Source organism: Passer montanus, unplaced genomic scaffold (genome assembly GCF_014805655.1).
Source record: "Passer montanus isolate IOZ18808 unplaced genomic scaffold, ASM1480565v1 scaffold11, whole genome shotgun sequence".
Taxonomy (NCBI): domain Eukaryota; kingdom Metazoa; phylum Chordata; class Aves; order Passeriformes; family Passeridae; genus Passer; species Passer montanus.
Genome location: NW_024357613.1, coordinates 15,908,220 through 15,933,714, shown reverse-complemented (window position 1 = coordinate 15,933,714; position 25,495 = coordinate 15,908,220). Strand labels below are relative to the sequence as shown.

General features: G+C 40.3%; 2 protein-coding genes across 7 annotated transcripts in view; both read left to right on the top strand.

The window, feature by feature from the left end:
• SENP6 (SUMO specific peptidase 6) overlaps positions 1 to 3,269 on the top strand; it is a 73,413-nt gene extending 70,144 nt beyond the window's left edge. For 5 of the 6 annotated variants that reach the window (XM_039727287.1, XM_039727278.1, XM_039727309.1 and 2 more), the window contains one exon: positions 1,263 to 1,463. In XM_039727287.1, the coding sequence (XP_039583221.1) occupies positions 1,263 to 1,463 (201 nt within the window). Of the gene's footprint in view, positions 1 to 1,262 lie in introns of all 6 variants that reach the window. The other variant, XM_039727270.1, reaches the window with a different exon arrangement.
• Positions 3,270 to 16,535: 13,266 nt separating this feature from the next.
• Positions 16,536 to 25,495, top strand: part of MYO6 (myosin VI) — a 107,741-nt gene continuing 98,781 nt past the window's right edge. The window contains exon 1 of the mRNA XM_039727127.1: positions 16,536 to 16,617. Coding sequence (XP_039583061.1) covers positions 16,610 to 16,617 — 8 coding nt within the window. The 5' untranslated portion in view covers positions 16,536 to 16,609. The remainder of the gene's footprint in view (positions 16,618 to 25,495) is intronic.

Sequence of the window (25,495 nt, the reverse complement as noted above, 5' to 3'; positions counted from 1 at the left end):
AGTTATTCAGCGAACAATTTCAGCTTCTTTGTGTTTGGAAAATTGCCCACAGTCTCATTTTGCACCAGCTCCAGGAACTTGGAAGGAGAGCATGTGGGAGCGGGTGCTGATCTGATGATTGCAAACATCGGGGGCCGCCAGGGGCCGCACAGCGCAGCGCAGCGCAGCTGGCCTCTCACCGTGGCACGGCCTGTCCTCCCCGCACTGAGCAGACACGAAAAACGTTGCTAGTGCAACATTAAGCACTGACATGTCCCTGTGAAGAATGTCGGTAGTTTTTTTTTCACAATCAGTCTTGCTGATCTTACCTCATTGATGAATGTAATTCGCTCTTAAAGAACCCTGATGGTGTAAACTGGAGTACAGAAAGGAAGGAGTTTCTTTGAGACAGCACTGTTCCCCAGATTGTCGGCACGGCCTGTCCTCCCCGCACTGAGCAGACACGAAAAACGTTGCTAGTGCAACATTAAGCACTGACATGTCCCTGTGAAGAATGTCGGTAGTTTTTTTCACAAGCAGTCTTACCTCATTGATGAATGTAATTCGCTCTTAAAGAACCCTGATGATGTAAACTGGAGTACAGAAAGGGAGGAGTTTCTTTGAGAGACAGCACTGTTCCCCAGATTGTCATTTGGTTAGGGTGGAATTGTTGTACAGTATCACTGAAGAGGAGTAGAGAATGCTTCATTATAATAATTATCGTAATTATTTAGATGAATGTTAACCTAGCAAGAAAACAGAATGTAAGTATAATAAGCATTGGTGAGGCAGGAGCTTTGCTTTCTAGGGTGAAGTCTAAATCTGTCTTGCCTAGTTGGTCATGATTCTAAAGGCTGTTTATAAGAAGAGAAATGTTCTGGACTCCTGATCAGCTCTAGATTTTTATGTTTTAAAAATGTCCTATATCTTTGTAGTAGTTTTCTCTCTCACTCAATCTTTTTTTTTTAATCCTTTTTTAAAATTAGAATAGTTTTACACATTTATGCAGACAAATGCTTAGTCTAAAAGTTGTAGCAAACACAGTAGATTGTTCAGGCATTCTTATAATCAAGAGTGTGATCTGGATGGATTTTAGTCTGTAACATACTGAGCCAGGATTGATTTTACCATAATTATACATGTACAAAACATGGAAATTGTAGAAATTTTGTTCCATGCTCATGGAATGAAGTGAGGAAGAATGTAGTTTTCCTCATTATAGTTTCCTTCAGTCATTTAGGTTATAACTCTTAACAGTAATATCCAAATGACCTTTTTTTCAGAATCCCATTTTGAGTTTTGAGCTACCAATGAATTTAACAGACTGGTTTCCACGCCCAAGAATGAAAACCAAAAGAGAAGAAATACGACAAATAATCCTGACACTCCAGGAACAGCAGAACAAGGACAAGAAGGGACAGAAAGACCCAAATTCAATTTTGCAGGAAAAGACAGAACAACTTACCAACAACAACTCAGACTGAATGTTGTATCTGTTGCATGTTAGCTCCACAATCAAAACTGAAACCTACATTTCTGTCTGCCCAGACTAAAGATTTGGCGTGTTCTCTGCTCAAAGTTACTTGGGAATGTTTAATGCCTGTATAAATGTGTGTCATAAAATGGTTTAATTCCCACAAAGATGTGTATTAAGTGAGTCTGTACATATGTTAATGAGGCCAACTTTTTCAGCATTTGTAATTACTTTTTTTCCACTTGATAGGGAGCTTTTGTTATGTATTTCTGTTAATAGAACTTCAATAGCAACTTCTAAACATAAAGGAAATAAAGAAAATATAGGATGAAATGGTTACCTTTTTCTTTTTCAGTTAAGTTTTAATGTTACATGCTTAAGTAACACATAGGGAATGATTTGGTAGTGAGATAATTAATTCATATTTTGACCCTATTTAGTTGCCCTTTACAAAATTATTCTGCTTGCGCTACAGACAATAATATGGGTAAGTGTCTCAATGTACCATGGCCTCCGAGAGGGTGATTCCCATCCTCCCAGGATCTAAGTGTAGGCAGTGTCATAGTTCATAGGACTGCTTCAGATTTGGGGGTTTAGAAGATATGCATTGCAATTACAATTCCACCCTTGCTTTAGTGGGACAGGCTAGGGAAGGGGGAGAGTGCTCTTTGACCAGAGGTAAACTCTTCAAACAGTATTATAAAAGTGGTTTCAATGAAGTGATCTTGAGTGACTCTATTAAATCATATTTTGTGGATCCCAGTTGTTGTACAGGTGTATTTTGAGACTTTCTTCATTATAAAATTGTATTTTGGTAAGTGTACTTGGAATAGCAGATTGCCCACATTACATTTTCTATGTTACAATTCTGAATGTTACATTCATATGTGCTTTATCTAAGTAATGAACATTTAAAAAGAAAAAAGTGTATGATTACTATTTTTTCTAATATCCATGCAAAAAACCAAAATACCAGTGTTCATTGCTTGCTTGTTTGTTCTTGGCTTTACGTAGCATCCGACTAATGTAGGGACTTGCTTGGATATTTCCAGTGTATTTTGATTTTACAACAATCTAAAATGTCATTGTTGCTTAAACTGCAAATGTAGCCTTTTATCCCTGTTCTAGAAAGGCTTTGTCATTGAAGTGAGGAAAGTAAGAAAAGATTTGTGCAAGAATATGTTATCTCCAGTTTTCTACTTATACAGATATCTTTGAAGGGAACCAGAAGGTGTCACTTCTCAGGAAGGAATTTGTGGGAGTAGAGAGGGATCTTCTGTCTCTCCTTGCAGCTAATATTTTCTCTCCTGATTTTTCTGCTGGAAGGTCATTTACTGTTTTCCCTTCTCCCAAAGAGAAGCAGCAGAGAGTTCATTAGCAGAACTCTGAGCCCCTTGAGATTTTATTTTTGTACACAACATCCAAGTCTAACCCAGTGCTTCATGGCCTCCGTGAGTTTTCATTCTCACTAAACCCTGAAAATGCAGCTGCTAATGATGTTACTTCCAGGGCATGCATTCCTGCACAGAGGGCTCTCTGTGACACCCTCTGTTTACAGGGGGTTCTCTCACCAAGGCAGAGTGGTTGCACGTAGAGCAATACAACTGTGGGCTGCTAATCTTTTGTACAGATAACCTGTGGGATTTAGGGGAGTTGCTCATTCCCTGGTTTCTCTCGCATAAACCCTGGGCCCATGGAGATTATGTAAGCACCACATATATGTGTTCTGTTAGAAATGACTCCTGCAGTTTTTTTGTTGAAAGAATGTGGGGGCAATTTCCTGGACTACAAATTAAATGCATAATGTGCACACCTCTGAGTTGTTTCCTCCTTCAAGTTTTTATCTAGTATTCTTGCCACTGGTGGGGAAAAATAGGGATAAAATAGTTCTGATTTTGGAAATGCAGGGTTTTGTGCATCTGGCTTTAGTGCAACTGACATATTGGAATAGTAGTTTATACAAGAGAGGGAAGGAAAATAATTTCTTTGAAATAGAGGAAAGAGAATTGCAGGTAGAATGTATTCCTTCCTAGTCTAGGCTTTACCAATGGTATGTTTTAAGTATATGGAATATATCCACATTCAATCGATACAGTAGTTTTCCTTTTTCTGATATTTGTGATGCAGGTTCATATTTTGATGCTGTAGAACTATTTGGTTCTCTTAATGGGAATGGCCTGGTGCTTCTTCCTTTTTCTTTCGCTTTCCTGTCCTCCTTTTCATTCTCCCTCCCTTTTTACCCTTTTTCAAAGCTGTGAAGAAAGTGTTGGATTTACTGTCATTCAATGTTAAAGGTCTCAAGATCTCCAGTCACATACAGCAAGCTAATATACATGTTAAATATAGGAAACTTATTTTTTTAATAAAATGTGACGTTAATAGAAAAAACCTACAGAATTAAGAATGAATTATTTAAGACCTTCCTGATTTGGTAACAAGCTCACTACTGCATGTGCTTGTTAAGTGTTTTTTATTAACATGATGGTGGGCAATGCTGCAATGTTTTGCAATCCTAACAAGTTTTACCAGTGCCTTTTCTGAATCAGATTTATTCAGTGGAAGCTAGTAGGGTGGGGACTCGATAAGTGTATTTAATAATTACATGATAACACATGCACTCTATGGAAAGTATATGTTGTATATTTCTTTAGAGGATTCAGGCTTACAAGTGCTTTAGGAGTAGCCTGACTGCATTCTGCAGTGTAAGGGATCAGATGGCCACCTAATTAAATGTATCTGTTTGTATTGTTTTTCAGGTTGGGTAGAATAACAGTTAAGAATTCCTATTAAGGTTTTAGATTACTTAGCATAAAAAATGCATGTACTTGTGGTGCACATTTGCAGGATAGCCGCAAAAGCAGAAGAGACATCTAAGTAGTCCCTTGTGACATTTCTATTTTTCCTGCTGAGAAACTGAGCACACTCTTTAAAAACTAGAGACTTCGAACAGACTTGGTTTTTGAGATTGCACTACATTCTTGTCTAGAAAGAATCTGACTTCCAAAACATTCAGTAAAAAAGAGAGAAAAATTAAATAAGCTTTACAGCAAGGTGAGGAAACTATGGTGTTGATTTCTTTTTTTTTTATGTCTTGTATAGCAAATGAGTAAAGCAGAAGATGTATGATTTTTAATTTCTATTAATATAGTACCTCTGGAAAATGAAACGCTAGACTTCTTTTAAAAACAGCAGCAGTTTCCTTAATTTAATTTTTTTTTCTTCTGGTTTTTAAATAGAATTTATTTTTGGTCACTGGTTAAAGCTTTACATTGATAACATGACACTTGTATTTTAGCATATGAACAGAAGTAGGTATAAAGATGCTTGCTCTTTGCAGTCATGATTATTTGGAATAGTGAGAGGTATTGTGGAGGTATTTATCAGTGGAGTCTCTGATAAAGGATTTTATTTTTATTTTGGTACAACACTTTTTATAACAGTCTTTCTTCAGAGCTGCATACTCGGTACCCCTAAAGAACCTCTGTGCAGTGAGCTGAGTTCACAAAGGTACTTCTCCCAGTATTTTTACTTACCCCATCTACTTCTGGACATCAAAGGGAAGCTGATGTTACAAACCACAGCTTTGAAACAATAAGAGTGAGGCAACAGCCATTTTACTTACCTCTCACCACCATATTTTTGAAGTAAATCCATTCTGCTTTACTCAATAATGCCTGCTGAAAGATGAAATGAAAGATGTCTGTTTTCTAGGCTCCAGTCTGGTTAAGGGAGGATGTAATCCACAAGGTGATTGTTCTCTCAGTTGTGGTCTCTTGTAGTTTTCTGACAGCCTTAATCTTGCTTGTTTTTAACATATTTGCATTTGGAGTTGTGCATCCCTGTGGTTACAAAAGGAAACTGGGTAATGCACACCATTCCTTAGGGATTCCTTATTCTATTTTGACAGTAATTGCTAGCCACAACCTAGATTCAAACAGCCAGCCTGTTTCTTTGCTAGTGTATATTTTCCCATTTGTTTGTTTGGTTTTTCCCTTAGTTTTTTCTTTTTTCCCCTGTGAGATTCATAGTTGCTGTACCTGGGGGAGAGTAAGCAGTGCTATTTGCAATGCATGATGCTTAAGAAGATAGATAAGCTACGTTCATACATGAATATATATGAACAGAAGATTATCTGGATTTAAAAGTATCCAATTTCTAGTAAATGAGACAGACTTGACTTACCTGCCTTTTTTATTTTTTGTCTTCCCTTCTTCTGTCTTAGTTGTTAATGTTTATTAGTCATTATGTAACTCTCTAGAGCTCTCTAGGGTATGACTTTACCCAAACAATCATCAGGTAATTCATTCAGCAGTGTCAGGAAAGAAAAATTTGCAATTTTTAAAATAAAAGATTCTTGTATATCTGCATCAATAGGGCTGAAAGTATATTATAAATAGATGGTTTGTTTTAATAGAATAGTCAAATACACATCGTATATCTGTCTGTTTGCACAGTGTCATAGTTTTAGATGATACTTAAAAGTTCAGTTTTCAGGACCAGGTTCTCTGTTAGTGTAACCTGACTGGATAAGGGTAATGGGAAGCAGACTAGTTTGACTCAGCTGAGTATTTGTTCCCCATAAGCTGTGAGGATCCACTTAGAGGAAAAGCATCATGCTCCAGGCAGCCTGAGCTTCCTGCCTGCAGTCTCTGTAGACTCTGGCCTAAACATCAGAGATTAAAGCATGTGAGATTTCCTCAGTGGTGTACCTTAGGGAAATTTATCAACTATTTACACAGAACTGTATCTGTTTAGAACTGTATTCTAAATTTAGGAACTTAGTTTACTTTTGCACATATACTGATGTCAGCTACATATACTATAATTAAAGATACCAATGTTGTCTCACAGCAGTAGTTTGCAAATTGTTAGCAAACCCCTACCCCATTGTTGTCCAGATGTAACTGTTCAAAACAATCTCTGTGACAGTGCCTGTTTACATCAGGCTTCTTCCTAACTTAAATTTTGGAAAACTAGCCTGTTTCCCATCTTTTTGTCTATGTTAGAAATGCAGTGGTAGCCTCGACAGGGACATTGTTATACATTGGACCAAACCTATGACATTAATTATAGGAACTCTCAGGAATTCCTTTGTTTGGAATTTCAAGTTTCTAGGATTTAAAGATTTAGGATCATAGAATGGTTGGGGTTGGAAGGCACCTTAAAGATCATGTAGTTCCAACCTGGCTGCTGTGCACAAGGACACTTCCCACTAGACCAGCTCAGAGACCCATCCAACCTGGTCTTGATGAATGCCCTGTTTATGTAGCAGACTGAAAACAGTAATTATTTTAGTCCTAGAGAACTTCATATTTGCATGTTCAGGCCAGGAAATTTATTTCATACTATACATCAGTGATATGGCTTATAGTGTGTCAATTTTTTAATACAAAAAAGTCCGACAGGCTAACTCCAAAAGAGCACTATTACAAGATGGCACATTTTTCACAGAAAATGGCACTAAATTGCTCATAAATTGTACTGGAATGCAAACAAATGGAGCATGTTTTTTACTTAAATGTTCCTCAGTCCTGAAACTTAAACTGCTTTGTAAACAATATTGTAATAATATCTCCATGTCACAAAAGGGCATTAAAAGGCCGTGAGAAGTTGCACAGCTTCCTCCCATCCTATCAAACCACTGAAATTTCTAGACTTCCAACAAAATTTGTACTGCAAATGAATGTTTAGGTTCCACAATCAAGAAGACCTTTTTAAGCAAATGTCTGCAACAATGTGTTGAATGTGTTCGTACGGACAGCTTATGATTCAATATTTAATTAAAAAGTCATACAGCTTTTTAATTTTTTTTCCTTCTATGGAAGCCAGGTCTTTGTTTTGCAAGGACAGTGTTCTGTGGATGAATTTATTACCTCATTTTTTGCTCTACACCTTACTGTACAGTCTTTGAGTGAGTTTTTCATTCTGCTCTGTTATTCTCTGCCTTTCATACATGGTTAATGAATTGGATGCTGTATATAGTTAGCCTGATTTCTAGCTTGCTTTCTCACTTGCATCCCTGAATCTTGGTTTTCTGTGTAAAGCAAGTAAGTTTGTGGAGTCCGTGGAAGTTCCCTATTTCCTAGGGACATTATTGAATTCAAATAGTTTCTTGAAATTTTTTTCAGGCCAATGAGGTGATAGGTGGGGTGAACTTGGTTTTGCTCTTATTTTGTCCAGTCAGAGTTCCTCCATATCATTGTCTCCATATTGTAAGTTAAGTGCTGGATTTCAGGGAAAGACGTTAAAAACAGTTTAACTAAGCTAACCTACTCTAAACTGCTGAAATTCATGCTTCAGCTACTCTCACTTGTGAGCATTGAAAAGTAAGCTTAAAAAGATGCTTTCTGTTTATTTAGCTGCTTGAAAGAAAGCATTCTTGTGGTTAGAACTGTTTGCTTACACTGAAATTCTATTGACCTGAGATTTATCTGAAGCCAATGCTGAAGAAGGTGTTTAATTGTCTTCCAGTTTCTTGCTCTGTTCTTTACACAGTGAAGTGCTTTCAACTGTAGTTGTACAGAGCTGTTGTTTGCCTGCTCTGGGTTTGGAAACTCTGGCAAATCTGACCCTAAACATCTCAAACTGGGCACCTGAAAATAAGGATGTAGCTAATGATAGCTGGAAAATATTTGTCAGTAACTTGCCAAATGGATAATTTTTCTGTAGCAATAGGTCATGTGCTTGTGTTTGAAAAGCATTACTTAAGATGATTTTAAAAATGATACTTTTTTTTCATTACATTCTCATGAACAATACGAATCATATTGTTCATAGTTGTCTTTACTGTGGAATTTTAAGTTCCCTAAACACTGTTAAGTTCCCTAACAGACTTAGCTTCTGTTAGTAGTATCTGAAGAAAGTGTGATCACAGAAGTGGACTAAATTATGACTCCTTATACAGTCTAAAAGTTTTTGGATGCTTTCTATCTTCTTAGTGCTTATGTTTGTCTGGCTTAATGTATGTTTTGCACTGTGCATACTTTGATTTTTCTGACTTCTATTGTCAGTATATGATGGCCACTCCTAGAACTAATGCCACAGTTCTCATTTTTGTTTCTTCATAAGCAGTCATAGTGTGTTGTCATTTTATTGCTTACCTAGATGAAAACATGTGAGGGGAGACCTTGTTCTGGTGGTTTTTACAGATTTTACCCAAGCATCACTTGTCCTTTGCCGTTCTCCCTCCTTCCAAATCCCTGATGAGATCCCTTGTATACTGGCTCTTCTCCCAGTCTCTCTTGGCTCTTACATCAGTTAATCTTTTATCATGTCTCTAAGCTCTGTTCTTCTATCTACACTCCAGAAAAAAGGCCACTGCTATCTTTTTCCCTCTATGATTCTGTGTTGCCAACTTGCTCAGCAGAGAAGCTGAGGAAGTATGGGCTGGATGAGCAGGCAGATGTATTATGGGCTGAATATCTGAACTGGAGGTGTGATCTATGGTACAGTATCTAGTTGGAGGCTGGTAACAAACTGACCAGAGGCAATGGACCCAAACTGAAACAGAAAAGGTTTTCTCTGAGCATCAACAAACACTTTTTTACCCTGAAGGTGACCAAGCACTGGCATGGGTTACCCCTAGAGGCTGTGGAATTTCCATTCTTGAAGGTACTTAGAAGCTGTCTGGACATGGTCCTGGGCAGCTGGTTCTAAGGGTCCCTGTTTGAGCAGGGGATTGCACCAGGTAACCTTCAGAAGTCCCTTCTGACCTCAGCCACTCTGTGCTTCTGTGAGTTTGCTCTGAGTTCCTGCACGTGGTGTGACAAAGCTGGCTGGTGCTGCAGAGGAAATAGCAGGCAGTGCTGCTGTGGGAGTGCTGCAGTTCCAGGTGTGATGTTCTGAGAAAGAAGCTACAGGGGTCAAGGCCAGCCCACATCTGATGCTCATCAGAAGTTCACATCTTCACAAAATCTGGTTGCATTTCAAGACTGTGGGCAAAAGGCATGGCTCTGGCATGAAACACAACTTGCTTGCCAAATTTAAATCTATGCTACAAGTCTCTGGGCAACTTTACTAGACAGTATAAATCATGTTACTGTTCTTTAACTATGTGAGCTTCTGCATTTTAGCTAGCATTCAATTTGCAGCAAATACCTTAGAAAACTTTAAACTGGGCAGCCAAAGGTTAGTGAAGGTATTATAAGCAACTGAAAGCTAAATGCTGCAGGTTTTGATACCTGCTATTTTTCTGAAATAATTTGAGTAGTAGTGCAATTCCTAGAACTGTTTGTGAACAGATAGGGGATTCAGATTATTAGCATATTTAGTAACTGAGTCAGAACTGGACAATTTGGCACTCTCTGGGCCAAATAAGCATGCCAGGAGAGAATGTCATGCTACAGTGAGTGTGTAACTTCTCAGTGAAGTTTGCCTGATCTTGCATTTAAAGTCCTACCACAAGGAGTTGAAGAGCTGGTGGTGGAATTTAAGTGTGGGTGTAAAACCCAGCTCAAGGGCTGCTCACCACCAGGAAAGCACTCAGGGTGAGGGTTAAGATAATCTAGTTATCCTGCATATGGGAAGGGTATGGGAAGCAACTTGAGTCTGTCTGTGCTTTTGGTAGCATTCAAGTGCATGTGTAACTGCACTGCAAAGAAACAGAGAGAGCTGAAACTATGTCCTGCTTTGGCAGCCTATTTTTCTGGCAAAAGAGTTCATACAGCAATCAGGGGTCCCCCAGCAAGCTTCTTAAGTGGTTTGCCCAGATGGATAGCATCAACAGAGTTCACATCCTTGAGAGTGGATTTATTCAACAAGCAATGTAAATTAAACTCTCTCTGTTCTGTATAATAACCCAACAGTGATAAGTGAAGGCTAGACATGAGGGTGGTGCCTGCAAGAGCTTTGCATTCCTACCTTAGCAGCATTAGCAATCTTCCTTTTCAGCATTTTTCTCATCTATATATTTTTTTCTTTTCTTGCTTCTTACATCAATATGAAGCTTAGGAGAGCTACAGCTGGACCCCCATATTTTGTGAATTAGGTTATTGCCAGACCTACTCTGGTCCCCACCCAAAGGTGTGTTAGAATTTCAAGGGGATTACTTATTTCTCTTAAACTTGTCTTTCCCAAGACTAGCTCAAAACCTAAAGCTAAAAATGCCTAAAATGAACAGTCTGAATGGGAAAAAAGTCCTCAAGGTATGTTTAATAGGATATAATTGTTCAGGAACACTCTAGATGAACAGTGGCTTTTACAGAAAGATTTACAAATTAGCTAATAAGCCCACAGAATTCCCTTTGCCAAGAAGTGTGAGAAGCTCTCAGTATCAAGATCTCAGTACTGAATCCATACTGAAGTTTATTTAACTGCAGGTGAGTACCCCCTGCTCCATGAAGGAAGGACAGCCCTGTTCTTGACATCTACAGGTTTATTTACTACTTCTGTTTTTCAGATGAGCCTGTGGTTATTTTATTGGTAGCTGCTGTTCATCACTGAAAAGGAATTCCATGTAGGTGATCACAGAATGCATCGAGGGGGAGTGGGGGCAGGAAGATAAAATTTTAAAAAAGCCAACTCTGTGGTAATTGCTACTGTGTGTTATCTGAGCGGCTTTTCCTGGGTTCTCTTTCCTGCACTGGAGCTCCTCCCTGTCCTCCAGATGATGTATCTAAACTGGTGGGGCCCATTCTCCTTTTAAATATGCATGAGAGTGGGCCCATGATATCTTTGCCAAAGAAAAGCTTCTGGCAGAAACAAAAGAAAATTCTTTCCCCAGAGACATGGGGCGTGTTCCACCAGGAATGGAATCCATCTGTCTTCAAACACTGGGATGGCTCCAGGAATATCGTTCAGCTACCCTGGGGTACTGTAATCTCATTTTCCTGTCCTCACCATTTGAGTTTATAGAATGAATTCACTCACAAAAGTAAAACAAAAAGCAGTGGACTTCTGAAGGATTGCAAGTTCACAAGTCAGGGATTCCCCTTACCTCCTTTCATGCTATTATTTGTGCAAGCTTTATTCTTTGGATCTACCCACAATTCAAAACAATCTATTTGCTTAATTGAATTATCCTTTAAGGAGAGGAAATTGAAAAATGGGGCCAGTCCAAGAGACTTACTCTCAGTTAAAAAACAGCCTCAGAAACCAGTCACACATTGCTAGGGGTGAAAATGCAAAACCATCGATCTTCCTAAACTAACATCTTGTCCAAGAAAAAACTATTCACGAATTGAAATGAAACAGGAAGACTTTAAATAGGATCTCTTACTTTAAAACATAATGTCTAATTTTTTTTGTAACTTGTAGGAAGCTGTTGAAATACAGAAGGCCTGTGGAAAAGTTAGAATACTAAAAAATATTCAGGCATAGTCCAAATAGATGTTTATGTAAACTCTGCCAGAAAGAGGGAAAAAAAAAAGGATCATTTCACTACTGTCAAAATTGGAGAATTATGTATGTGTAAATAACATTAAGTAAAAGGGAGCAGATAAAATAAGACTTACACATTTATTTCCAGTAAATAATTTACATGATAAGGAAATGAATGGTGCTTATCTAGAGTAAGCCTGCTTGGAAAGAAACCAAAGATTGATCCTGGAAGGAACGTCATCTACTACTGCTAAAATCCCAGCAAATTTTCTTGTTCTTTCTCTGAACATAAGCTGCTCAACCTTGAGCCAAATTAGAAAGGTTCTTTTGCAAACATATGAACAAGCTATTCTTTATCCAGACAAATAATAGATAAATTGTGCTGGCAGCTTCAGTAGCCACATTTGCAAACTGCATTGGTAAGTCCAAAACTGTTCTATAACCAGTGACTTTAGTTTTTATCAGAAACTGAGTGTATAACTATAAAATAATTTTTGGGGAGTATCTAAGTGCTAACCCAGAATACTCAGCTCTTAGGAAATGCCAAGAGTTGCTGCTGGCAAGCTGTGAGGTGTTTTACCGTGACCACATTACACAGATACAGTGTCATCACATCACACTCATGTACACTTAGAGTATGCCAACAAAACAGTGTAAAGCAAATGAACTTCTGGCCTCGCATTAAGTCGTCAGCCGTGACTTAAGTCAGTGCCCACGGACATTTTTACAGGCAGAACTTTACTATTACATGTGATGTGTAAAACAGTTGTAGCTATGTGGAATCCACAGGGAAAGCTAGCTAATATTAACATGATTCAAACACAAGCATTCCACCTGGATAGATGCATACAGTATAGGCTTGCAATCAATGTCAAACCAGACTTTTGCATTTAATTTTTCATCATAAAGTATGAGGAGAGAAACTGGGCAGTCGTGATACTAAACACTTAAGAACAACCCTCTCAGGAGTGAAACTTTTAATGCAAGTATGAGAGAGCCTTTACCTTTTCCTATTTATATTGAATAGTCTGAAGTTTGATCCACTGAGTTACACACAAGAATTCACTTTCATTGAAATTTAAGTAGGACATTGTGTAATATTCTTTGAAATGAAAACATAGGTAATATCCTCTCAGGGTTTTCTGAGAAATCACCTGGAGTCCTTTACCTGCCCATCCTTTCAAACTACCATTCATCAAGGCCAGGCTGGACAGGGCTTTGAGCAACCTGGTCAAACAGGTGTCTCTGCCCATGGCAGTGGGGCTGGAACTAGATGGTCTGTAAGGTCTCTTCCAACCCAAATCATTCTGTGATTCTGTGAACACAAACCTAATAGCCTCTCAGAGTTTTCTGAGAAATCATCTAGCGTCCTTCACCTGCTCATTCTTCCAGACTACCATTCAACAGCTCTGACAAAATATGGTGGTTCCTACAATAACACATATTTTAAAAAAAATATATGGCAGTTTTAATGACAAAAGTTGTTTACTATCCATAACAACCTGGATTCATATTAAAATTCCATTTTAATATCTGGGTGAATGAAGACACCTTGGACATCTGAAATATTGTTAGTTCTTTGTGGCAAGGCTACAAGAGCTGCATGCCAAATGTCAAAATGTCCTGTGTTGTACTATTGATCTTTCTGCCTTTGGAATGCATATGGAATTCCTGGTAGGCCATCCAGAACGTGAAGTTTGCACATTGAAGACAGTGCTTTTATAGCTCTGGCTCCTCACGAGAGACCCTCTTGCTGTGGTGTGTACCATGTGAGCCTGCCCCGAGTTCCAGCAGCGCTGACACACCCTTTTTGTGTCACACTCGGCAGCAGAGGCTTCTCCACTGCTGTCTGCCCTGCCTGGTGCACCAAGGTGTGGGAGGAGCAGGGTGATGCTAAAGGCATTCTGCCCTCCTTCCCAGCCTCAAACTGCATCTGCTCCTTATACAGCTATTGAACAAAGACTGCTTGGCAGCTCCAACCCATCCTCACTGTTCCTGATGCTTTGAAAAGTCTCAGTTAGACTGAAATTACAGACCTTCATCCAATTTTCCTAGGAATGAAACGGTAAATGCTTCCTACATACAGACAATGGGTACAGTAAAACATGTTTTGCCTTATTTTCTCTTTCCACTTCCCCCCCTGCCCCCCTTTGCTTAGGTTGAAGTTCTTGCACTCTGATTTCACTTGTGAGTCTTCCTGTATTTTCCCTGAAGATTCACAGAACAGATGTTGCTGTGTCTTGGGTTATTTTTAAATTTCCCAGGGAGAAAAGAAGGGAGAAAGTAGAGACATGCCTCTTCCGATGAGGGAGAGGCACATCAGAGGGTAAGATAGTGCTCAGCACTGCTTGGATTGTTTACACTGGAAGTATTTTGTTGGTCGTTTCCTGACATTATATCCTGTTTTGCTAACAGAGGTGGTTTTAGCCAGTCACCAAATTTACATTTTCATTTACTTGTCCATTCACTTCTTTTCCCCCAGATAACAATTATCCTTATCTCTCTTTTACAAATAAAAGTAAGGCTGACCATACAAAGTACTGAAAGGTAATGCCAAAGACAAGCTTCTGTGCTCTCGAAGTTATACAGTGTTTTGATTGTCCAAATTGTCAGACATTCTAAATTATGTCAAGTGAAGATGCAACCATCAAATTCACCTTGCCACTTTGCAGGCAAGTGGAATGTTTTAAAGACCAAAACAAGTCCACAGCACATTTCAGGAGTTGTAGGAATGCTAATCTGGACACAGGATTGAACTCCACCCATGCTCTGCCCAGGATGCAGGATTACTCATGCACCTAATGCACTGCCATTTTCCTTCCATGTGTACATCCACTCTGATCCTTGACAGAACCCCCTGAGTTCTCCCTAGAGAAGCCCCTGGGATTTCTCTTTGTCCTCTAAGAGAGGCCAAAGCATTGTTATGAGTATCATATCTACATGGGCAGCTATGGCTTGAAAAAATGTATGTAAATTATTTATGAGCTAGTGGCTGTACCCACGATATCCCTGGTGTTGTCGAAACACTCAAATGGATGCTGTGAAACACATCCTACTCAGGGCTGCAAAATCAAGGAAAACACAAGATTTTGAAGTATTAACTGGTTTGTTTCCCTTTGTCAGCAAAAGACATATGAACGAACCATCAGGTGGAGAACAAGGAGGGTTTGCACATACAGCTGGGGTCATTGTGCTGCTCATGAACTATTGTGGGGAGAGAAGCGCGATGCTATGGGAAAGCTGACAAACCAGCTGGTGACGCCAGGAATGAATCGTGGTAAAGCCAAGGGACAGGGAGGTGACACAGAGCTGCGGCACGGGAGGGGTGGCTGTGAGTAGCACCAGCGGTGTGACACCCGGGCTGAGCATGATGCAACGCCGCCCATTGGGGCCACTGTCCCCAAGTCCCAGCAGCGCCCCAGCCGCAGGGATGAATGGCTGGGCGAGGCACACGCCGGGGCATTCCCGCAGAGCCCGGGCTGGCCCTGGGCTGCCTCGCAGCAGGCACAGGGGCACGGCGCTGGGGCAGGCCACGTTCTGCCCTCCAGCAGCGGCTGCGACCGCCGCTGCTCCCATCCGCCAAGGCAGGGCCCTGGGGACACGGCAGGGACCGCACAGGGCCGGGGAGAGGAACGGGCTGAAACAGCCTCTGACCTCCAAGGTTTGCGCAGCAGGAGAGCGGCCACCTGCTTGGCACCTTTCCTTATGGGACGTTGGTCAGTAAAGACAAAGACAGCTCCCAAAATTACCCTTTATGTAACCGCATCGGTAAAAAATAAAGGAAGGGACCCAGCTCACACAAAATAACCACGGGCCAGCCCCTCAGCACCGCGTCTGCCGCGGAGGGCGCGGGCTGCGGGCCCCGTGCGCCCGAGGGGCACCGCGGGCCCGGGGCTCCGGGCCAGGCAAGCCCTGCTCCCAGAGACGCGGCGCTGCCCCGGCTGCCCCCGCCGCCCCTCTCCTCTCGCCCGGGCAGGTGCGGTCGGGCCGGGCCCGCGGCGGGGCAGCGCTCCGGCCAGCGCTCCGCGGGACGGACCTGCCGGAGCCGGAGCCTAGAATCCCTCTGGACTGGGCTTTACTTCCTTAAATTAACTGTCATGGAAATTCTTTCCTTTGTGGGCTTGTTTGGTTTTTTTAGTATCATCCGCTGTGAAATTCCATCCCTTGCTTCAGAAACATTTCTGTGCTGGTGGGATTGTGCTTATAAGCAAAAATAAAATTTGTTATAGCCCTTACTGGCCGGACGCAGTACGACTGGTAGTTCAGTGGAAAAACATCTTCTGGAGTATTTCTGCTTGAAGTACTTTTGCAGGCTGCGGTTTGGAGAGCAGCGTGTGTCACTGTGATGTACAGCTAAAAACCAATACCCCATTCCTGTAACTTGCATCCATTACTGAATAGGAAAGCTTAAAAGAGTTCGTCTCCTTAATGGTCTAGAATATGACTTGCAGTGCAACAGTTATATTGTTGGTGCTCATCTAATACTCGGCTCTCAGGTTCTGAACTAGTAAATGCCACCAAGGCCTGTAGGATGGAGGTAGCTGAATTAATAGTTGGCTGGTTCTGTAAAAGGATGGTTGTTATCTGCGGTTTCAGCGAACACTGCTGTCTGCCAGCCCTGTTTTACAAAGGTGCAGAGAAGTCGTATGTCGTGACTTGTGCCCTTTGGTGCTCCCGGAGGGAACAGACCTTTGAGGCGACCTAATTCCTTACAGTTCAGTTGGCATCGCCGGGCTGCGGGCGGCCTATGGACCGGGTTCACAGCCAGCTGAGTACAAAGGTTGCCCATGGGACTGAATCTTCCTTCTGCTGCAAGTGTGACAAATTAACAGGGTGGAGATGAACTCGTGAGTTGAATGTCATCTGCGCTTTTAAACTTTATTTTTTTTAGTGGAAAAAAAAAAAAGCCTAACAAAATTAGAAATATTTTAATTTTTCACGTGTTAATTTTTAAAACTTAAAAGTATAAGCAAATGTCTTGCAGTATTTGTTTAAATACAATAAAACTGCTAACACACAAATTAACTCTTAAATGTTTATGGAATAACTGCAAAAGAAAGATCTCAGTGTTGTTGAGGTGGGAGAATAAATATCAGAATTATCAGAGCTCAAGTTCCAAACCTTTGTAATGCTGCTTTTAATAACGTAGAAATTAAATTTAGTTTGATAGTATTTTTAGTGGATGGGTTTTTAATGTGTCTCAGTTAATAAACTATTTAGTGAAGGCACAGTTATGCCTTTGACTGTAAAACTATAAAGCCAGCAATGCAAACATAAAGGCAGTCAACTTTCCTGTGAGACTGAATAGCTTTCTGAAATAAAACCATGTCATTATTAGTTTGCAGAAATTCTAAATTGAACTAATTTCCCCACCCCCATTATTTCTAGTCAGAGGGGACATTCCTCTATAATCTGCACTAAGTACTGTGTCCTTCAGCCTCCGGCATTGCCATGTGCCTTTGTTTTGATACTGGGTCAGTATTTTGACCCATTAACAATAATGTTCTCATAAGGAAGGTGAACTAGTGCTTCCTTGTGCCTGGTCTGCCACGGTGGAGAAGGCTTTGTGACCCAATCTAACCTTTGTATTTTTGTGGTATTTGATAACACTGGTCTGAGGAAAGATTTGAGGTTTTAGAAATTTTGACAGTCTTATGTGGCAAAGTTGAGTAGGGACTTTTTATCAGAACAAAATGTGAAAGCATATGATTGAGCTGGCAGGTTCAAAATGAACAAAAGAGGTGTGGTTTTGGTTTTGACCCAATGTGTGGTTAGTTAAGCTTTGGAAATCCTTTCTGAAGTATGTGGATATTTAAAGTTTACAGGGACTTGAAAAGCAGCGGGATGAATTAATGGAAGAAAAGCCCACTAAGGCTGACTTGTGCAGACTACCTGAAGTAGCTCAGGGAGTCACCAGGCTGAGCACAGAGCTGGAACAACAGACTGGAAGAGTACTGTCAATTATTTATAAAATTTTTGTATTAATTTCAGGCATTGACATAGTGCAGACAACAGACCTGCCCGTCTGTCCCAGCAGGGCTGCTCTTAGGAAAATTGTTCAGTGAAGTTTTTGAGAACAGCTGAACCAAAGGGACCAGGTATAGAGATAACGACTCTAAGTGATAATTCTCAGGAAATGATTATGAGTCACCATCAAACATGAGTTTAAGTGGTGCTGGGGGCACTTCTGGCACCTTTGTACTTGTTGACATGGATATCTTTGATCAACAGAATTGGCACAAAATATGAAGGAGACCGAGTAGGGCTTTCAGACTCTGTTTTAGATGCACTGCTTTGGAGGACAGGAGGTTTCTGATAAATTCCAAGGCAGTATTTGAGTACAAGATACTATTTTCAGGAAGAAGATCCCATAATGCAGATGGGTAAAGTCGACTTGGCAGCAGTGCCATGGAAGCAGATCTGAGGGTTATGTGGGATCACAAGAAGCACAGGGATGCAGTACTGTTGAATTTCAGCATTTAGCTTTTTGTACTAGTGCAGCTTAAGTTAATAGAACAATGTGTCCAGTTTTGGCCACAGCCTGTTAAGGAAGATAAATTCAAATGTGTCCATCTACCAGAAATGGTCACCAGGGCTTAGGAAGGTTTTGGAAAATGGATCTGCAGAGAATATGTGTGTTTGGAAAGTGTGTTCCACAAAGCTAGACAAGCTCATTTCCAGCAGAAAGAGATGAGATGAGGGAACAGGAAGATGCTAGAGTATTAAAATTAGTGAGAAGTGGTTTGTGTTCTGCTGTCAGTGACTGTATCGAAAAAGATGAAACTAGTTTGCACCAAAGACTTGATGAAGTTCTTAAAATCTGTTATGCCTTAGGGAAAACTGAAAGAAACTAAGGTTGTGCAATCTTATTTCTGCAAAGGTTTTTGAAAGTCAAATAGTATTTGTGTTAAGGATATATTAAAAACACTCCTCAAAACTGTTTTACTTTTTCTCATGCAGGGGCTTGAGCTTGATGATTTCTTCAGGTGCCATCTGTATTTGGGCTTGAGTTTATGTAGAAAAAAAGTAATTTCAGTCCTCAAAAGATGAACAGTTTCTCTGATAAAATCCTATAATCTTTGAGTTGCTGGTCATCTCATGTTACAGCTTAAGGCATTTGGTTTTAAAATAATTAGTGTTGAGGCAAACTACTGCATTTGACAGCAAAATGTTGTGGTTTAGGAGTATAGCCTGTAATACTGTAGGAAATGTAGGTGTACAACCATACTGTGATTTAAACCAGGAAAATCAGAGGGATAAAACCTGAGGTATTCATCATCTACTCTAGAATATACTGCGTGTGGCTTCATGACTTGTGTCATAGTGTTATAGTGTCTTTGGGTCTGAAACACTTTCAAAAAGGGCTTTCTAAAGATCTAACAAAAAAAAATTGCCAAATATCATTTTGTATCCACTTTTTAAAGTACAAGAAGGCATTTTAAAATGGCAACATTTTAGCATAGCTCGCTATCTATTTAAGTTTCTACTTTGTTATTTCTTGGAGTGACTGTTGTAGGTTTGTAGTAAACACTAGTGACAGTGACTTGTGTTTCTGAAGTATTGATAGATACTGTATCAATATAAAGAACACAGAAAATTGTCGTTTTTGAACTGACAGCTGTGGATGAATCTTCCCTTCCCCCCCTGAAAAACGCAACAAAACCAGCAGCTTTGCAAAGCTGAATGAGAAGCATCAGCAGCCTTCATGGTTTTTACTAAGGCTCTGATGTCAAGAAAAGGACAGATAAATCCATGGGCATTTTAGTCTCTGGTAGACTGATTTCTGTAAGTAATGACCATATAAATTTAATATATGTATTTTATCGGGGAAAACATGCTAAAGCTGCCTTTTGATAAGTGGCCATCTTAGACTACCTATTAAAAAAAAAAAAAAAACAAACAAAAAAAACTGATTTAGCCAAAGCAAGTTCTTGTTTTATTGTTGTTGTTGAGCTGTGTGTAGAGACAGAGCAGAGGGTGATGAGGCTGTGGAGGGCTGGGTCTGTTTGGTTCTGCCAACATGCTAAAGCTGCCTTTTGATAAGTGGCCAGCTTAGACTACCTATTAAAAAAACCCAAAAACAACTGATTTAGCCAAAGCAAGTTCTTGTTTTGTTGTTGTTGAGCTGTGTGTAGACACAGAGCAGAGGGTGATGCGGCTGGGGAGGGCTGGGTCTGTTTGGTTCTGCCTCTGTTCCAAGGTGCTGCAGCTCCAAGGCAAAGCCTGTTGCCATCTGTGGACAGCATAGCCTGGCCTTGAAAAGGTAGTTTGGGACTCCTTGGTGCACCTACACATCCTAACTTCTTCCTGCTGCCAAGGGAGTTGCAGCCAGATGACATTTAACCTGCAGATACAGTGCTGGCTGCTGCTCCTGTAGGTATGTGTAAGCTCTGTGAGCTGAATTGCAGCTACTGTCAGTAGCAGGGCATGCATGAACGCTTGATTAAGTGTGGGTTGGTGTCTGGCTGCTGTGGCTGCACTGCAAGTCATACCCAGGCATTGTGTCACTCCTGAAGCATTTCTGTCAAGCCAAGGGACCTTCCTTGCCCAGTGAATGCTTCCGCTTCCCCTGCACATGTCTGAGTGAAGGGCAGTTCCTTCTTGCTCCAGGGAACAAGAGATGGATGAGGCATCCAGAATTAAACTTCACTTTTTGTATGCACAGCTTGCAGCCCTGCTGCTGTTGCAGAATGTGGCCAGTCTCCAAACTGGGATACGGTCCTGGCAGCGCCGAATGGAGGTGCCATGAGCACTGCGAGAACGGGGGTGATCGCATCTGTATGTGCACCTTTTAGGGCTTGTTCCACTCTCAGAGAAATCAATGAGAAATTCTCAGTCTTGAGCTGAAAGTCTGAATGAACCCTGGTTTTGTAAGTGCTCAACAGAAGGCCTTATTTATCATAAAATAATTTCTTTGGTGTTTTTAAAGCAACATCTCTTAAGAGAGCTTGCTGAATTTATTTTGCAAAGGTAGTTAAACAGACAAATTAAGAATATTATTTACATAGTGGATAATTTTTTTCACAAGCAAATTTGTTTTCCTTGTAATTAACAAGACTTAGTGGACTGATTTGAAATTTGTGGAGGAAAAAAAAAAAAAGAGAAGCAGAGAATTTACCAAAGCCAGTTGTTCACAAAAATCTCTTCAATATTAGCAAGCAATCTGGCTGTATTTCACAAAAATAGCAGCAACTTTCTGAATTATATCTAAAAGTTTCTATGGATTCTTCAGGCCTGAGCTGAAGCCACTGAAATACTGTTGCTTTATGCATTTTGAGCAAGTTCAGATTTGTATGGCCCAGACCTCTGTCCCTCTCATCTGCTATATTGTCTTTGTTGCCATGCACTCAGCAAGGTTTTGATCATGTCAGGTGCATTCTCAGTGTTCCAGATGCAAAGGAGCCCAGCTATAAGGTGATACTGTAGTAGCCATGTTTAGGAAGAAGCTGCCTGTGGGAGAACAGCATGTCCTTCTTCAGTCCTTAGGTGTGACCTGTGCAGGAGGTCATGCCTGTGGTGAGCTGATGACACCCCTTCCAAGTTCACATCTGTGCTTTGCTCTCTGCTGATTTCTTCAAGTTCATTCCATCACTGCTGCTCTATAGTGAGGGAACTGACAGCCATAAAACTTTTTCACCAAGTCCTCCGTGCCAAAGAGACACAGTTTTGCTGTGTTTCCTTTTGCCTTGTCGAGGTGAGCACTGTGTGCAGGCACACCAAACCTGCTTATCATGGCACTCTGCTTGTTTGAGGGGAGGCACTGGAGAGTTTTGGGGGAAGACGCTCTGTAGCTGCTCATCCAATTCAAGGTTTAGCCATGTGCAGTAAGCTTTTGTGATGTTTGCCTTGCTTATGTACTGCAAACTTTCCAGGACAGGCAGCAGAGCATTCAGGAGTGAGGAATCTGACAAACATTTTTGATGACTTCAATTTTAACAATTCTGTTGGGTTGCAGTTTTGTAAGCAGTTGGGCTGAGGTAATTGACTGCTGGACCCTGGAAGGAGAAAATCTTAGTGGCTGCATCTTCTTGCCCTTCCCAGCAGTGTGTATGGTAATGGGGCTCCTTCACACCCCAGTGCAAACGGCTGGCTCTGCAGAAAGCAACAAATCCCATCACCTTTCTCTTTTCCATATCTGTGAAAATCCATATCCATATTTCCATTTCTCTCTGCAGAGATAGAGCAGCAAAGAGGAGGGGAGGCAGACAAGGTGTGATCAGTCATTGTTGTTCAGCTCACCCTCTCTCAGGAAGCCACAACCTATTTTGCAGTCTCTTAGACCTACGTAACCTGCACTGCCTCTACCAAAAGTGAGACAAATGCCTCCAGAGCCCTTTGCATAGAGAAACAGAGACATAAAGAGTATATGTAGGGAAATTAAACACAATCATAGAATCATGACCTGGGTCAAAGAAGACCCTAAAGATGATCTAGTTCCAAAACCCTACTGTAGGCAGGGACACCCAGGCAGAGTCACATACAAGAACACAGTCATAGAGTAGGATGGGAGAGGATTTTAAAAGATCATGGACTTCAAAGGGCCCTAGGATAATATGGACTTTTATTACTGTGTAAAGACACTTGGGTTTAGTTCATGTTTTAGGGCTGAGAATGAGTTTGTTTTGGGGGTGTTGTTTGTTTGTTTGTTTTTGGTTTTTTGTTTGTTTTTTGTTACCTGGGATACTTTACAAAGACAGAGAAACTGGTGATATAAATAATTGTCTCATTTTTTAGGCTCCTACAGAGTTATTTTTTCAGTGTTTGCTGATTGCTTTAAAGCCTTGGCAGTGTTCATGCAGGCAGCCTTTATGGCACGTGCTTGTGTACACAAATGGCATTCTGCAGTGGATTCTATCTCTCTGCTGTACAGCAAGGAGTGTTACTTATATGGACTTGCCAGGAATGATGCTATTTCTCCTCTCATACTTGTTGGCTTACTTTTCAATGAGAGTACTGCTGGGCCTGTCAGTCCTCCTCTTCCGATTTTTTTCCAAAACAGACCCTCTAATAGTTTTTACAGATTTTAGTAACTGATCTTCTTTTGGCTGTGGTTAAGAGCATTGCTTCAAATTTCAAAGTTCTTGGGAAAAAGGAGAGGTGGGCTGTCATAGTTGTGTTGAATTGGGGCTGTTGGGAACAAAGCATTCCTGTTTCTTCTGTTCACGTGCAGTTTTGCAGATGGTGGGATGATCTCTGTCTTCAGTTGTCATCCCTTTACAGTACTCTTGTCTCTTCTCAAACACCTGAAATTAGTATGGTCAGACCCTTAATCTTGGATTATTTGGACCTTGAGATAGTGTTTGGTTCACTGCATGAGTGTTCTCTATTAATTTTTTTTTTCTTTGGGTGTTTGGACATGCACTATGGAGTTTTGAAAAAGTCTTACACCTTAGTATTTTTTTAGATCATTTATGCAAGAACAAATTTTAAGCTTTGTTTAGGGAAAGGATGTTTTCTGAAATACCTTTTATGTCATATTCTGATGGTAATCTGAAACAAATTTTAGATCTTGTTTTATGTTTTGCTGTAAAGTTCTACATCCTTTCAAAGGAAAAAGATTATTTCTTACTAACCCAGGGAGAGGAATGTTAGCCATGAAGTTTCTTAGCCTTTTATCATGCTGTACAAGTCATGTCTTGCTCAAAAGGTCAACACCCACAGAACATGTTTTTTTACAATTCAGTGGTCTAAGTAGCTGCTTTTCTTGTGGCTGTATGAATCTTTCCTATTATCAATGCTCATGCAGTCTTTTGATGGTATGACATCTGATGCTATGGCTATTTTTGGGTTATGTGCTAAATCATATATATTCAACACCAAAGCAGCAATGACAAACATAAATAATGTGTTGACCATATACTCTTACAGATTATTCTTTCAGTTTAAATCCTTGCAGCTTTTCCCAGTTTTGCATACATGTATGTATTTTTGTGAAATATTACATCAGATTTCTTTTAACTTAGAACTAAAAATAGTATATTTTAGCAGCTGTTGGAGTTTAGCTTCTTTGTTTCTGTTGCCACAGAGTTCTGTGTCTGTTCACATAGTAGTCAGCCTAGCAAGGGTTCTAATATATAAAGCTGGTTCATAGACTTTCTGTTTTTTTAAACTGCTCTCTGCAGCTTCTGTTAGAGTCTGGGATCAGGTACTGATCTCTTTCTAAAGAGTTGGTTTTTCTTTTTTTTTTTTAATGCCTTAAAAAATGCAGTTATTTTATTTCCTGATATTTTGTTTGTTTGTTTTTGCTTAATAAAAGCTTGGGATTTTGAGTGACTAATAAGTACTGACTACTTGAGAACATAGGATAGAAGTGGAAATTTATATGGTTAAAAAAAAAAGCCAAAACAGCTGTTTGAGATAAGTTGTTTTAGTATTAATCCTGGTCTCTTTACAAATCTCTTTGGGAGAGAAGAGGGCAGACAAAAGGCACTTCATATCACTGGTGTGTTTACTGAATGACTCTGCTGCTTTAGCCCAAGGGAGGAGGTAGAAGCAGGGGAACAGGAAACTACTGGGAAGAGGAAGAGTATTTTAGGTGAGCTCCTTCTTAAGGAACAAGTGAAGGGTGATGCCTAGGTGGGAAAGTATGAGGAGCTGAGAGGACCAAAGGGACTGCAGCAAGAGGAAACACTTGAAGATTGTAGTAGAAGAAAAATGACTGCTTTTGTGCAAAACAGGTTAGCATCCAGGGCTGACCTTCCTACCGTGCCTGGGCAGGACTTTGAAGCCATGCTTTCCTCATCAAACGTAAGATACTGCCTGATCCCTGTACATGTCCAGGCACTGACCTTGGGTGTGCCTGCTGTGGGTGTAAGAGCACGAGACCTTGCAATTTGGGCTAAGTATTTCACCCCAAGACAGGTAAAGATTTTGGAGTGACATCTGAAGGTGTGCTAAGGTGTGGTTAGTGGTAATTAATGAAAGCTAATTGGCTTATGTTTTTCTAGGACTCAGCATGTTCTCTCTTGTTTCCATTGGTCATCTTGTTGGAAATGTCCAAGTAGTTTTTAGGATCCAGGTAAGACAGGAGCCTTCTCGAAAGGAGCTGTTTCTTCCTCCACTGTGCATACTTAAGGGAGAAATTTGAATGGGCAAGACGCAGCTCTGTGTGAGGCTGCTGTAGCTTTGTTTTGTTCAGTTTGATCAGCTGCTTAATTTTAAATTTATGGCTTAATTTTGTGTGGAACATTTTATAGGCAGGCAAACCCACAAAACTCTAACAAGTAATCTCCAGTCTGACAATGAAGGAGGCACATCTGTGTTAGGACTTTCTTCCCAAGTGTTTAATTTTATTTTGTTTCAGGTCTTTGTGTAAGGAAAAGCAGTGTAACTTGCACACATGTAAAGGCAGAGGAGAACTGAGTTGAATGTGAAGTAATAGCCATCTCTTAAGAAAAAGTAGTTTTATGTTGTGAAAAATTAGCCTAGTAAACATGTGAACAATGTTTGCTGATTGGTGAGGGTGCTGTTTATTTTTGAAGCTTGTGTTTAGCAGACTTGAAGTTTCTACCATTGGAAAACAAGGATGGCTTTTTTCCTTTTTTCTGACAAATCACTTCCCTCAAGCATCTCCTGCAAATGTTTAGACTATGCTGTATTTCTAACATGAGCAAAAAGCTTGTACTAATACCTAGGGAAGTAAAGGAAAATTACTGTGCCTTCTCTATTATTATTCTTCTGTCAAGGTCTTTCCATCTGTTTCAATACTAACCAGAAGAAAATGTG